General features: G+C 31.1%; 2 protein-coding genes across 3 annotated transcripts; one reads left to right on the top strand and one right to left on the bottom strand.

Annotated features, from left to right (window-relative positions):
• Positions 1 to 8,147: 8,147 nt before the first annotated feature.
• LOC113848871 (probable GTP diphosphokinase RSH2, chloroplastic) lies at positions 8,148 to 13,633 on the top strand. 2 transcript variants are annotated; one of them, XM_027478245.1, is made up of 6 exons: positions 8,148 to 9,591; positions 9,680 to 9,865; positions 10,610 to 11,070; positions 11,495 to 11,653; positions 11,737 to 12,088; positions 12,306 to 13,633. In XM_027478245.1, the coding sequence occupies exons 1-6, from the start codon at positions 8,890 to 8,892 to the stop codon at positions 12,612 to 12,614; spliced, it is 2,169 nt and encodes a 722-aa protein (XP_027334046.1). In that variant the 5' UTR covers positions 8,148 to 8,889; the 3' UTR covers positions 12,615 to 13,633. The 2 variants fall into 2 exon arrangements, with proteins under 2 accessions (XP_027334046.1, XP_027334047.1); XM_027478246.1 differs by lacking the exon at positions 9,680 to 9,865 and having other exon boundaries at positions 8,193 to 9,591; positions 12,306 to 12,824.
• Positions 13,634 to 15,108: 1,475 nt separating this feature from the next.
• On the bottom strand, positions 15,109 to 15,913 carry LOC113851397. Its single transcript, XM_027481863.1, has one exon. It carries the CDS (start codon positions 15,604 to 15,606, stop codon positions 15,232 to 15,234), a length of 375 nt encoding a protein of 124 aa, XP_027337664.1. The 5' UTR covers positions 15,607 to 15,913; the 3' UTR covers positions 15,109 to 15,231.
• Between the last annotated feature and the right edge of the window lie 361 nt (positions 15,914 to 16,274).

The raw sequence follows: 16,274 nt of genomic DNA, 5'->3' as shown, positions 1-16,274 counted from the left end.
CCCTTCCTCTCTGTCACTTGTCTCACAGCATTGAAGTCACCCAATATACACCACATAAATTTGCCAAGACCCCTTCTTGATATGAGCAAATCATCCCATAAATTTAGAGTTGACTTCTCTGTATCTTTACAATTGAATCAAAAAATTATGAATACTTTAATTACAATATATAAAGCATGTCTGTTAGACAATTTAAAAGATTGCTAATAAAATTTAAAAAAAACATTATTATCTCTTAGTTTAGAGGGGATGAGATAATATAATATTTCAAGTATTATATGATTAATGCTGGATCCTAGGAATCCTAGACTCATATATTAAAACTATTAATTGTTTCATATGGTTGCGACCGAGGGGTTTAGATTATTTTTGGACCCAACTTGTTAAATTAATTAGCAGTGTATTAATTGTGAAAAAAAGGTAGAAAAAAAACGAAGATTCTTAATCAAAATGGCACATAAGTGAGTTGGGTGGAGCTGAATCTCCAAGCATGATTAATATTTTTTTTATAAGAGAAACTTGATGCACGTTGTAATACCAGTAACACATATTTTTTATTATTAATTAAAATTTATAAAAATTATAAAAGTAAAAAAACATTAATTCATAATTTTAAAAAAAACTCACACGATTTTTATATAATATATATTTTTTCTAATAAACATTAACTTTGAAAAGTAACATATAAAGTCATCTCAGTTTAAAGCAACATCGGTCTGTTCCTGTAGCTTGACTTCAATCCAGTTGCCAGTAGTGGGCGGTGAAGAAGAGGACCAGGTGAATAAACGTAGTCTAGGTTGCAAGGAAAATTGTTAATATAAGGGATGAAATAAAATTTAAAAAAAAAAAATCTCTCAGAAGATATCAAAATCATATATTTTGTAAAATGTAAAAATTAAAATTAAATAATTTTTTTAGGACTAACATAATAATAATGATAATTTTAGAATTTAATTATTTTATTAAGTATAAAGAAAGGAGTTTTAAAAATAAGGAAAGTCATACATAGACTTAACATTTATCAATCATTTTATGATATGTGTTAAATAAAAATATAATTATGATATATTGATCGAGAATATAAATATAAATATAAATCTAGCAATGTTATCACTTAGCAAGTTACTATACCCAAAACACCCTCACGACAACAATAATTCATATGAATTTAGCCCCAAACATTCTAACGTCAAATCGCCTTCTTATAATGTCTACGGTCTACCCACCGAATAATTTCGATTATTAGTGAATCCATTATTTCTCATTCATGCCTCTTACATGTAAAATAATTGTTTTGTAAACTAATGGATTTGGGGCTTATCTCCAAAGAACGAGGTGTTCAATTTTAATTTCAATTCTCACTAAATTCCAAACACCAATGTTTGATTGCTATATGTTCATGAGAATATGATAATAGAATTATCATTCAATTAGCAATAGAGTGCGAATGATTGCTACATAGATATCAATAGTTTCATTCCATTGTTTATATTCACGTGGTCTTTCTTTAGTTAGGGATAAGAGAATATAATCAAATATTTTTTTAATCACACTTCAATTGTTTTTCTTCTTGCATGCATGTAGATTTATATTTTTTCTGTTCTTCAATATTATTTCAGGTTACTTTTTTTTTTTTTATCTATACTCTTAATCTTATGATTGTTATCGTGTTTACAAAATTTAAAAAACTTAAATATATTTATTATATGATTTAATAAAAATTAAATATGTATATTACATTCTTTACATGTTGTTGATGATATGCTTTTTAAAAGAGTTACTGAAATACCTTTTCATTTTTGTAATTAAGGAAACAATCTCATGAAAATCATTTCTATATTTTTTAAAATATTTAAAATTTAATTTAATATTAGCACTTTAATCTTTTCCATTTTTAAATTTTTTCTATTTTCTCATGATTTTATTTGTTAAAAAATATGAATAGTGAAAAAAAGTTAAATTTCATAAAATTCCTTTTTGTGTTCTCAAAATGAGTGGTGTGACTTTCAAAATTCGTAATTAAAATTTTTCAATGAAAAGTCTTTATTTATTTAAGTATTTAATAAAAATATTTGTAGATGAAAATATCCTTTATTTTAATTGAAATGTGTTATTATTGCCAATAATTTGAGTGAAGCAGTTAAAAGTTACTTTTGTCGTCATTATTTTTCAAACACACGTGTCTTGTATTCATTTTTCTTTTAATATCAAATAAATATTTTACTCATTTATAAAAAAAATACATTTTATCTAACATAACACATTTAGCAAGTTTTCATTAAGTTTTATCAAAATTTATTATCGTGTTATGTATTACTATATTAAACGATCTTAATTTGTTTTCTTTATATGAGATAAATAATAATAATAATAATAATAATAATAATAATAATAATAATAATAATAATAATTAAGAGTGCTGCATTGGTGAAAATTATTTTACAAATAAGAAAATTTTCAAATAACTTGTTGCTTTGATTCATTGTAGAACACAATACCATCAACTATTATTTTATCAACTTTTGACATAATTAATTTTTTAAAATAGGACTATGTGATATTATTTTTAAAAAGACTTAAGTTTCAATTTATTAATTTTATAAAATTTCTTTGAATTATTATATAATTTTAAATTGTTAAAGTAATGTTTTATAAATAAAAAATGCATGTAATAATGTAAAATATAGATGTATAAACGTTTTAATTTTTTATTAATTAATTTATTAAATGTATCTAAACTCATCAATTTTAAGAGATTCCACGAAATATTTCATGTTTACGTGCTCTTAACTTTATAAGACATTTTTTTCATTTCATTCTTTTAAGGTTTTTATTTACGTGCGTCATTGTCTTTCCTCCTTTATGTTTGTGATTATTTGATGTCTATTTATTTTGTTGAACTCTTAAGATATTGTTTTCAAGAAATTTACAATGTCAATTACTTCTATCAGTTTCATTTTCTTCACTACCTATAAATTTCTTTAATTGAATTTCTCCTAAATTAGTCTTAAATCCAATGTGTGCTCATGCATTTGTTAATCTATATTTTGACGATAATATACTTGTGTTTCGTTGACAGTTAAGTCTTAAATTTATTAATTGTACACATAGACAAATTAATAAAATAATTTTAATAGTAAAATTAACTATAAAAATTCAATTAAACAAAGAGCTTATAAAATTTAAAATATTATTATTTAATTAAAAAATATTTAAAATTCGTTCATATTTTAACTGTAAAATTTGATAAATAAAATGTAAATTTATAAAATTTAACTTCAGCATAATAAAGTAAAATTTGTTATAAACTTATTTATATTGTTATATATATATAGACAGAATTTTGTTATATCTAATTTGAGTATTTCATTTAATTTAAATTTGATCGTTAAATTTAAGTTAAATAAAAAATTTAAATTAAGTATAAGAGTTTTTATATTTATTTTAGTATAAAATTTTATATATATATTAACATAGTAAATTATATATGCAGACACGGGAGTGAGTGAGTATTGAAGCGTTCAAAGTCATTAATAATAAATAAATATTCACATTTATATTTTAACCTATTTAATAGATAAGCATATAATATTTTACATGTACCTACTAATCGGAACCAAATGCCAATTCTCTCCGCACACCAGCGGCACAACCGGTCCAATCTTTGACCTTCGATGGCATATGACTAAGAATTAAGATACTAGGAAGATACTTTTTAATATATTTTATTTATTATTTTAATTTTTTTTAAAAATATTATACAAGTATGAAAAAAATATTAAATTATAAATAAAAAAGTGAAATTCACGTTAATTTATATTTTTTAATAAATTTTAACTTTTTTTTTTTCCGGTTAATCAACTACTATAATATAAATTAGAGTTATCTATTATTATCTTTCACAGGTCGTTCGTGCATGAATTTTGAGATTAAAATCGTTTTGTGTGTGGATTACACACTTACAAGAATTTCATTTTTTACCTATTTTCTTTCAAGTTTTGAATGTTAATACTATTATGCTAAAATTATATTTGATTAGTTTTATAATTACGTAAAATTTTCAACACTTATTTGTGCAGCGGACCTCACAGAAAAAGCGGGTAGACCTTGGGCCCAAGTCTTTGGAGCCCGTAGCATTGTAAGAGGAAATTGGGTTATATTAAGCAGTCATCATAACCTTGGACTGCACCAACCCAACAAAATTGGGCTACAAGCAAGCACACTTCCACACAATAGTTTATCAGGTTATAGGGGATTGCTACTTGCACTGTTTTTTTTTTAAATTATTTATATTATTATTTTTAGTTTAACTGTATTTGTAGTATTTTTTTACTTAAATTATATGTAATTTTATTCCTTCAAAATTTTGAAAAAAAACTAAAAGAAATCGTAAGATATGATATTATGGTTTGGCTAAAGGGAGTTTTAGTTTTATTTTTGGGTTAAGTTTGATATTTTGATTGATCAGCTTTGAGTAGAAGATTATTTAATTAAATCATTTTATGAATATTTTAAGTAAAAAAAATAAAAGTTTTAGATAAAAAACAACAAGAGATCAAATTTGCCAAAATTTTAAAACTAGAAGAATTTAATTAGCTAAAAAATTCAGAAAAATCAAACTTCACAAACCTAAAAATACTTTTCTTTTATTTTTGAAAGTATGCTTGTTACATTCCAAAAGACATCTATAAATGTATTATGAAATTTAATTTTAGTAAGGTATAAAACGATTTCTGGAAATTAAAGTTTAGAAGGTATAAAATTATTTAAAAAAACTTTAAAAAAATTTGTAAATTCCCTTTGAAATATAATTTAAAAAAAATACAAATCAAGAAAAGCAACCAACTTTAATTACTTTTACAGTTTTATCCAATTCAATCACCAGTGTGCAATAAAAAGTTTGAAGAGAGCAAGATTCAATAATAAATAATTTTTTTTACTTATTTATTTACAAATAAACTTATATATATATAAATATACATTGTTTGGTAAAACAGCAAGACAAATTTTGCACATAACGTTGAATTAAAGTTCTTAGAAAATGCTAAGAATGTCAAAAGGGAACAAGCAGAACCCGTTGGACTGAAGAAGCAATACTGTGGAGAAATCAAATAGGAACATGAATTTGTCAAAGCATCAGATCTGGCTGTCCATTGATTTGTCTTTTTATAAGAGTTTTTCTTTGCAGAGACACTCACAATAGTCACTGTCTTAAGTTGTATAATAATAAAAGCATGCGTAACGTGAATGCTAACTTCAAGCTCCACCGTCACATATTCATTGAGTCTGGCTTGCACGTTTTGGCGAATGCTTTTACCAAGCAAAACACATGCATCTCCACCACTTTCCATTCATACACCATTTCTCAAGTATAAATAAGAAAATATTTATATAAATATTCTAATTTTAAAGTATAAAATTAATAATTTGAGAAGAGGTGGAGAAATATAAACCTTGAAATGGGAAATTAGGGTTTGGAATTGGGAAGAGAGAGGGTGGACACCGCATGTGCACGTGGAGCGAGTGTGACACACTCGAGCGTGACCGTGTCCAACTAACAGTGTAGAACATTCAAATCAACCAGAGCCAGTGCACCTATGGCCGTCAATGAAGACCACGTGTCCACCAACCTCGCTTACCACGAACTCAGTCCAACGCTAAAATACACAAATAGCCACCTATGTTTGGTTCTAATTTTTTGGTTTGGGTTTGGGTTTGGGCTAAACAACAACAAACAGACCCACTGCAAGTGGTCCTCAGTCTCAATCTTCTTCTCCCCTTGTTCTCCACGCAACACCTTCTAGATCAACCTCAGCAACCCACCCATTTCCAATTTTTCACTAATGCCTCTCCTCTTCATGTTCTTTATTATATACCTACAAAACTGGTTTGTTTTTAAATAAAATTTCCCTTTTTTAAGTTTCAGTTTTCTTTATAAGCCTGGAGAATTTTTTATTTTTAAATATTTAAAGGCATTTTTTAATTTTATAAAGAATAGTTTTTAATTTTATAAAGAATAGTTATGTAATAACTGAAAGCTTGTAACGTGTTTCTTATTTTTAAAAAACACCGCTAAAATACATTTTAAAAAATTGTGAACAGAAGGTAAATCATCTAGACCAATCGTATACTTTCAAGAACTACACCTTTGATCGTATAGCCATTAGCCATATGTATGAGTACCCATTTCATTGTCATAATGTCCAACCAAATACACCGTACAAGTTATGTTTTCCCACGTGATAAACAAGCACAGCTAATACTTTAGTCTTTTAATTACATAAATGTCCATGAGATTATTAACAAGTGAAAATCAAAAAGAAAAATGTTGAATTCTCTGAATAAATGAACAAATAAATATTGAAAAATCAAATGCAATATTTATGGATCCCAAAAGCGGAGTTGCATTGATAAGAGCACGCAAGCGATGAAAAAACTAACTTTATTCCTTTTTATATTATTATATCAGATCTAATATTCGTAAAGTATTTTAACACATCCTTTTTACGATTAAGATTTGATATCTAGTGTATACAATTTATAAAATTAAATATATGCAGGTCATTTAATATTCAAACTGAATAATCCATGATATTATGTTAAAAAAAAGGTATAATTTTTCTAAAAAAATAAATAAGAGATAATTTAGAAAGTTATGTTTTCTATTTCAAATCAGAATCAAATAAACTATGGACGCATGTGAGAACTTCAAAAGGATAAAAAACAATGGTGTAGTTGAGTAAGTTGAAAACATGCAAACGCATAAAATTATCCTATATGTAATAATTTATGGGCAGATTAGAAGAGGATAAGTACGAAGATATATAATAATAAATAAGAAAGTATGGTGGCAAAGGATAAGAAAGTGGGAATTGATTGGACGTACGCATCAATTGCGTAATGCATTGTATTGACCAGTAATTGTCCCTACACGCACTTCGCCATTGATGACTCTCTCATCCTTCTTCTGATCTTTTTTTATGGCCATGCCAACACAATATTTATTCCCTTCATCGCAACGTAAATGTTTTTACTATTCTAATACACTACTTAGAGCCATTACTTAATCTGTTATTCAAAGTTAGAGCATCCATTTATACCACACTTTTATACATAGATATATTCAACTGTGTTTGAATTTCGCAAGTACAAATTCGAATTATATATGTATTTTTAAGAACTCGTGTCCAACACTGAAATAATATATGATTTTGTTTAAATAAAAATTTCAAACGAATACTTATAAAAGATAGAAATAAAAAATAAATTTATTTTATATATTTTTAAATCACTCAATTTAACTTAAATCTCTAACTTAAGTAAGCTTTTAAGATTATTGCAAGTCTTACATCATTGGAAACTCCGCTTCTTCACACCAAATATGTGTTTGAGTTAGTTGTTAAAAAGTTATATTAATAATTAATTTTATTTTTAATTTATTAAAAATTATCGAAATATTAAGTACAAAATAAATTTAGAATATCTTATTTTATTTCAATTGAATAAAAGAACTGCTTTTATTGAAAAATTAATAAAAAGTTAACATTTATAGTAACTAATTTATATTTAAATAAATAATTGTTAAAATGAAATGAAAATAAAAATTGAACAAAACATCAGCAGCTGACATTTAAGTATGAGATTCGAAATTTCCTTTTCATTTTAAAGTTTTTTTCCATGTAAACACACTCGTTTAGAAAAATCTGATTTATGTAATTCATGTTACAAAAAGATTATTTTTAATAATATTAAATTCATACAAATGTGTAACAAATAATAAAATTTTAGTATTTTTTATTATTTATCTTTACATACGACACTATCAATCTGATAAAAATCATTTTGTTATTCAAAATGTAACGAGTTATTGTTATTGGTTAAAAAAGTGTTAAATATATTTTAAAACAATGATAAAAATATATTAATAAATTTAAAAAATATCTTAATTAATACTCTGAAACACTTACTATTACTTATTATAAAATACAGTTTTAAAGAACAGAGATATTAGTTTTAATTAGTAGTCGTGCAACTTATTTGGTTTTATACCCTATTTGTGGCTTTAATTGCACTGAAACACAGAAACGTCCAGATTCAATGGGGGCAGCAACAACGCTAAATTGGGGAGAAAAATAAATATCTGTGCTGTGCAACAAAACAACACCACCATACCCTATCTCTCCCTACTTTGGGCACCTTAATCAACCAAATCCATGACAACATTAAACATAAACAAACTTATCTTAAATCATCATTAACCACCCATGCCATTCCCATAATATCCCAAGGACACAACCGTCATTGCACCCTCCCCATTTCCTAGCCATTCCACACACCTCTTCACATGCACAACACAGAAGACAGATTCTGCGGAAATCTACCACGAACGAAACCCTCTCTCTCTCCTGTTTCCATTTCCAAGCGTATTTGACTCTCTTACCTTCAATTCCAGGGTCCCCCATTTGTAAATTCTTCTCTATTTAGGGTTTTTTCTTCACCCCCAAATCCTTTTCATCTCTATATATTATAAAAAAACTGTACATACGCTGCACCCATTTCAATATTTCAATTTGTTTTAATTATTCAAACAATTTCCATTTATTTTTCTCTGTATAGACATAGGGAAATACTTTTCCTCTGTTTGACTCGCTTTCTCTTCTGAAATTGGGAGCCACCATAACAGTAGTTTGCTCACTCATAATCATTGGGGGGTTTGCATAGGTTTCTTCTGCAGAAGAATCAAATCTAATTGTTGGGTATTTTTTTTCCTTAAATTTTTAAAAGGGTGTAAAAAAAAAATTGTTACTTCCAGTTTGGGGTTGAAAACCCTAATTGTAACCTTTGAAAGAGAAGGAGGAGGAGGAGGAAGAAACACTGAACCTTTGTTTCATGGCGGTTTCTACTATAGCTTTATACGCGAGTCCACCGAGCAGTGTGTGTTCCACGCCGTACCCTTGCCAGATAAATGCTCACGCTTCCTACGACTTCGAATTGGGGTCCCGATCTTCGTCGTCGGCGACCGCAACGACAACGTCGACGTCGCAGAAGCCGGTGATGGGTGGTCTTTCGTGCCTATTTTCCTCTCCGGCGCCGGCGGTGAAGCACGCTCCGTTGTCGTCGAGTTTTTCCGGCGCCGGCGAGGAAGACGAGTTGAAGGAACTGAGTAGTTCCTTTTCGTACTCGCCGAGCAAGTTCGGTGGGTCTTCATGGAAGAGGGATCAGAGTCCCGTGTCGGTGTTTCATGGTCCTGTTTCGTGTAGCAGCACGAGGAGTTCAACACCTGTGAGGATCAGGTGTGAAAGGGGCGGCACGTGTGGGTTGTTTGACGGGTTTGTGAGGAATGCGTTGGGGTCTTCTTGTTTGGATTATGATTCTCCAAGTTTCAGTGTTCGTGGGGGTGATTTAGACGCTGGTGATTCTTCTGCTTTGGTTGATGAGTTGACTTTCAATTTGGAGGATGCTTTTGTGGAGGGTGGATTTGAGCCCTATGCTAAGAAGTTGCTTTTGGGGGCTCAGTTGAGGCACAAGATCTTCTGTGAAGAGTTTGTTATTAAGGCCTTTTGTGAAGCTGAGAAAGCACATAGAGGGCAGGTAAATAGAATTCTATTATGTGTTTGTGTTTTTGGGATTGAAATGTTTGATTTGTGTTTTTGATGTTTGATGATTTTTGTCGTTGAAGATGCGAGCTAGTGGGGATCCCTATTTGCAGCATTGTCTGGAAACTGCTGTGTTACTGGCTTTGATAGGTGCCAATTCCACTGTTGTGGCTGCGGGGCTTTTGCATGACACGCTTGATGATGCTTTTCTGACTTATGATTATATATTTGGGATGTTTGGCGCTGGAGTTGCTGACTTGGTTGAAGGGGTGAGGAACATGTCTGTTGTTGTGAATTAATAAATGCACGTGTATTAAGATGGTGGAATTGATGGTTGTAATCTACATTTCATTATTAGCATTTGAATTAACCCTCAATATTGAAGTTATAACTGATTTTGGACTTCAGATCTAGCGTTAGTGGCAATGGCTGTTTGTATTTTGAGTGCTGGAACTTTATTAAAATTTAACAGACATTGACCTTATAGTTGTGTGTGCATGTGTGTGGTGTTGAATGATGTACTAAATAGTTTGGATTGAGGCTAGTTGTGTTCAACTCACCATAGTGGTCTCAGACCATGAATGATTTATTGTGATTTTGTGAGAACTAGCTTTCTGGAGCTGTAGGCTGTGCATCTATTGTCAGCTTTCTTTCCGTCTTCCTTGCGGTCATTGAGGGGTTTCTGGAAATTGTTGTCTTGTCTGTAAATTGAGTACAGTTTTTCTGTATTGAGGCCTACAAACTTGATGTTTGTATTTATTAACATATAGAAGTAATAACAATTCAAATCCTATAAGTTTGTGCAGTGGTTTTTTATTTACATAGCTTTTTATAATTGCTTTAACGCTTTATTGTCTGTTGTGCTTTGGTTTCTGAAATTTGATTTTTATTTAATTTTTAATACTTTTTGGGATTTGCATTTTTATAGTAATTGGTGTCTTCGTAGAGGCATTTCTGAATTTTCTTCATAGTTTTGGCCTTCAAGATTCTAATTAGTTGTTATGGCATTTTAGGTTTCTAAGCTGAGTCACTTAAGCAAGCTGGCCCGAGAAAACAATACAGCTAGCAAGTCAGTTGAAGCAGACCGCTTGCATACCATGTTCCTTGCCATGACAGATGCAAGAGCCGTCCTCATTAAACTTGCGGATCGGCTACATAATATGATGACACTAGAAGCATTGCCAGTGGCCAAGCAACAGAGGTTTGCAAAGGAGACTCTGGAGATATTTGCACCTTTGGCCAATCGCTTAGGAATTTCTAGTTGGAAGGAACAATTAGAGAATTTGTGTTTTAAGCATCTCAACCCAGGCCAGCATGAGGAGCTTTCATCAAAGCTTGTGGAATCGTATGATGATGCAATGATTACTTCTGCAATAGAGAGATTGGAGCAAGCACTTAAAGATGAAGGCATATCTTATCATGTCATTTCTGGTCGGCATAAAAGCTTGTATAGCATATATTGCAAGATGTTAAAGTATGCCATACCTTTCCTCCTTTTTTTTAAATCTAGTTGCTGTATTTTCAAACTGCTGTTTGTTATCTTCCATTTATTTATTTTTAAATGAAAATATAGTACTAGAAATGTCCTTTGTATGAAGGGATGGATCAGTTGTTTGAAGAGTATTATTACACAAAATTGGGTGTCTGATTAAAGAAAGTTGCTGTTACTGCTTAAACATGTGTAAACATCAGAATTTATGTTTGAGGTGTTTAGATGAGAGTAGTATGGGACAATTTCGTGGCTATATATATGGTGATACCGAAACTAATAATGAAACAAACTGGATTAAAACTACTAATGAAAAAGCATAGCATCATTTTTATCTGACATGCTGAACTGTACTGAACTGTTTGTATGCTTCAGTTTCTCAATTGTTCATTTCTGTGCTTTTTTGTAGGAAGAAACTAACCATAGATGATATCCATGACATTTATGGGCTGCGCTTGATTGTTGATGACGAAGAAGACTGTTATAAAGCCTTAACAGTTGTTCATCGGTTGTGGTCTGAGGTACCTGGAAAGCTGAAAGATTACATATGTCGACCCAAGTTCAATGGGTATGTTGTGGCTCGGTAGCAATTGTTTACCCTTTTTAAGTTACCGTCTCTATATCATCTGAATTTGATTTTGTAATTAACAGTTATCAATCTCTGCATACTGTGGTGATGGGTGAAGGCAAGGTTCCCCTTGAAGTACAAATTCGAACAAAGGATATGCATTTACAAGCAGAATTTGGATTTGCTGCTCATTGGAGATACAAGGAAGATGATTGTCAGCATTCATCATTTGTGCTTCAGATGGTTGAGTGGGCTCGATGGGTTGTCACCTGGCAGTGTGAAACAATGAGTAGAGATTGTTCATCTGTTGGATATGCTGATTCAGTCAAGCCCCCATGCAAGTTCCCTTCCCATGCCGATGATTGCCCATATTCTTATAAGCCTGATTGTGGTCACGATGGGCCCGTCTTTGTCATCATGATTGAGAATGATAAGGTTTGTGCTAGTAATTCATGTATCATTTAATTGCACATTTTCAGGTCGTCAATCCATGGTTTAAGTCTTAAAACTTCAGCAAGTACTATATTCAAGTGGTGTTATTTAACATACTTTAAAATGATTGTGGCATGTAATGATCTAGTAGTGTCATTAGCATCATATCACACATTCCAATGCCTGTATTAACCGAGCTTGTATTTGAATGTATGTGCAGATGTCTGTCCAAGAATTTAGTGCAAACTCAACAGTCATGGATTTGATGGAAAGGGCTGGAAGAGCAAGCTGTAGGTTGACAACATATAGGTTCCCTCTGAAGGAAGAGTTGAGGCCAAGGCTGAATCATAAGCCTGTAAGTGATCCTAATTGCAAGTTGAAGATGGGTGATGTGGTTGAACTCACACCAGCCATACCTGACAAGTCTCTCACAGAATATAGGGAAGAAATCCAGCGTATGTATGATCGAGGGCTAACCGTGTCAAGCACAGGAAATGCTGCAAGCACCATGGTTGGCTCAAGAAGTTGACCCTTGCTTGGCTTTCACACATATATTCCAACTTAGTATTATTTAGTGATAGTAATGTATATACATATATTTGTACAGAACAACTATATATTACTACTGTGAACTTGCTAACTCGATTCAATTATGTGCTCAATGATTTGATTTATGTAGCTCGTCCAATGCTCCTCATAAATTAATTACATACAATTTGGATTCTCGAGTTCAACTTTTATTCTGTAAATCTTGCATTCATTAAATAGTTTTATGTTATTTGTGGGATCATTCCAGAGGGGTTAAAGAGCCTTATTTGCATGGAGTTGAGAATGTCTTTCTAAAATTAGGAGTGCAATTTAATGTATAGAGTTAATATTATTAATTGAAAAGTTAAGTTTGTCATGCATACAGTTTTAGCGTAATTTCATTTATCGAATTTTGAATACAACTATTAAGTGTAGTTCTTCATCTAGAAGAGCTAAATCTCATATAGATGCGTACCCAATTCCTCACACGTGGTAATCCAGAAGGCGTCAATCCCCGAATTTTATATCATTATTCCATCCTTTCTACTTCGTAACGAACAAGTGAAATTATACTACTAAGCACGTCGTAGGTAGCGTACATAGAGCGGCAGCTACAGTTGTGGTTGTTCTTGCGTAATGGAATGTTAAGACAAGTTGCAATCGCATAAGTAAAACAGTCTTACTACTTTAATAAAATTCTTTCGTATTAAATGCAAATTTGACCAGTTACAATTGCAATTATACACCCCTACAAATTTTCTTTACACACATTGAACTGAATCCTTTAACGAAGAAACGGTGTTGTAAAAATTCATCTCCGTAGAACTACTCAAACTTGAATTCAGAACTTGCGAGGCATCTAGCTGAGGTGACACTTGTGTTAGGAATTTAAAACGTACACATATTCTGAGTCTCACTATTTCTAACATGAGTCGTTTCAGAATTATTGCTCGCAATTCGCACGTGTTATGACCATACATGCTCTTACTGAATCATCCAATTCTAAATGATAACAAAATTCATAGATTATTATTAGGAGATCAATTGAGCATATACAAATAATATACCAAGAAAATTAAAGAACCTCCTACTATTCACAAAAAATAGAAATAAAAATCAAATTGATTCGTGATCAAAATAAATCTTTTCTTTTTTTAGCACACATTTTTGTCAATAAGAAAAACATATTCGTGTGGTGCTTTCTGAAATGTATCAATCAACTGAACTCATGCTTTGGTCATAAGTAAACTAAACACTTAAGAAATCCGTCAAATCGTTATAAATTTATGGTCACAGGCATGATTTGATTTATCTACAATTCAAATGAGTTATGATTCTTGGGTTTACTGTTCTTAAACATTTTTTATTTTTTAAAATAATTTTATTGCTACTGGACTAAGGGTTCAACTCCATTAAGCACACAAGTATATTTCAATAACTGAATCTGAAGTATTTAAACTTCTATTTGAAACATTTGTATAATTGCATGATTTAGATTTTTTGTGTATTGTATGACTTACTAGAAAATGAAATTTATAATTTATAGAAATGAATTTTGAATATTTATGAACCTTTCTTTTATATTTCTTTTAGTGTTTGCATTGTTTGGGTCATTGGAGAGGGGATGTGAGAATTCACCAAATGTAAAATTTGAACTTTGTTCATAATATATATACTCTGTTAGCTTTCATTTCTAAGTTATTAGTGTGAAGTGATAGTGTTTGCATTCTAAAAGGTAAAAAAATCCGCAAATAACTTGTGGGTGGCCAATCTGCAAGCTTACCCATTTATGCATTACGGTCCGAGCCAGCTTGCATATATCTACCTTATTAAGAACCAATTGAACACACGATTAAGTACTGTAATCTAAATAATATATACACAAGTTTATAGATTCTTGTCACCAGTATACAATCCCAACAGCGTTTGGTGTTTGGTTGCAAATGCTGTATGTTTTTTTTCTTTTTTCTTTTACATTTTATTCAGAAAAAACAACCGACAACAAATATTCAACAATGATGGACTACAATTACAAAATTTTCTTGTTTTGCCATGAAGCATAATTCAACATTACTGACAAGAACAAAATTATTAATAAATAATGGTAAACACTTCTCAAGGGGGTGGTTAGGAGAAGCTGCAATTAACCTTGCATTGAATAAAACGCTTAATATAGTGACCGTTATTGTACACTTGCCCTTATGCTTTGAATACACAACGAATTCTTAAACACATAATTAGATAGCGATTCCAAAACTCTAGAAACTTTGTCTATATCGCGAGGTTCATTGTCCTCCACACAAACGTGCATTTATTTTCACTTGCAATGAGTTGGCCCAGATTATTCAATTTCTAAGATATGGGCCATGGATTTAAAAGCTGTGTGATGTGAATAAACAATGTCAATGATTGAGACCAAGTTGCTTCTTAATTGCGTGGATTGCCGTGTTAAGTGTAAGTAGTAGAATTGAGCTTAAATTTGAGAGACTTGCCAAAAAGCTTGAGGTATCAAAATTGAAAATTGTCAAGCACAACTCTCATTTTCTCTTATATTATTACATTAAAATAAATACTATATAGTACATAAATGCAACAAATAGAAACCAAAAGAAGAGTCCTCATCTCCAAAAGAAATCTTGAACCGAGGCTTGCCAATAAAGAACAAGCATGAGCATAACCAAAACTCCCGCTAGTCCCCAAGAAGAGCTTCCAATTCTGAGTACCCACGAAGGCTCAGGAGATGGTAGCAATGAAGCTCTAGGAGATGACGTGGACGAAGAAGAGGTGGTTCTTATGGCAATTACAAGTCCAACAAGAACCATAGGTAGAACAAAACCAGAACTCCATTTTGATTCATAGTACCACCTCCTATCACTCTTTGAATTAACATACAAGGGAGATAACACCACTGCTGAGGCTAGAGCCAACACCATGGCCAGTGATCTTTGTGAAGAGGAGCTATGACATGAGGAAGCATATGGGGGGGTGGCCATGATTGGCTTGGAGGTGAAGTAAAATCCCAACTTGATGATCAAAATTTGAACTTTCGACAATGATTTATAGTGGGATGGAAAAGACGGGTAATGGGTATTGGGCTAAGGAATCTACATGGGATTGGATGACAATAAACCGACCAAAAAGTGAAGAGGATTAAAGAAAGGAGTGAAATGATGTAAAGGGTGGTAGAGAAAGGAGATTCAGTGGCATGGAAGCAAGGTATATTTCCTTGCTTTTTGGTGTGTTCATACTGTGATTGCATTCAGCAACTATAGCTGTAAGCAATGATTTTTTGCTTGGCGAGTAGCTGTAATCCTTTGATTAACAGCAATAATTTCCGTTACTTTTTGAGAGTGTTGTCAGAAAGAGAAACACCAGTTATTTATTTATGAGAAATTGTGTTCATACAAAAATTTTGAAGAAAAAGAAACAGAAATAAAAAGAGTCCGAGTCCAATTAGTTAGTGCGTTGAAAAAGTATATGAAAAAATATTATATAAAGTTATTATATGAATAAGATAACTCTATTTATCATTGAATCAAGCTTAATCAAACCGCTCCCATTATTAATCTAAGGAAAAAAAAAAAGAACAGCTAAAGGACAAAATGCTCGTCACACCCGGGAAAAACGGTAAGTTGAGCAAATTTTCCTGCATGACCTTTTT

Source organism: Abrus precatorius, unplaced genomic scaffold, assembly GCF_003935025.1.
Source record: "Abrus precatorius isolate BTA unplaced genomic scaffold, Abrus_2018 Scaffold9, whole genome shotgun sequence".
NCBI classification, from domain to species: Eukaryota; Viridiplantae; Streptophyta; class Magnoliopsida; order Fabales; family Fabaceae; genus Abrus; species Abrus precatorius.
This window is presented reverse-complemented; position numbering and strand designations above follow the sequence as displayed.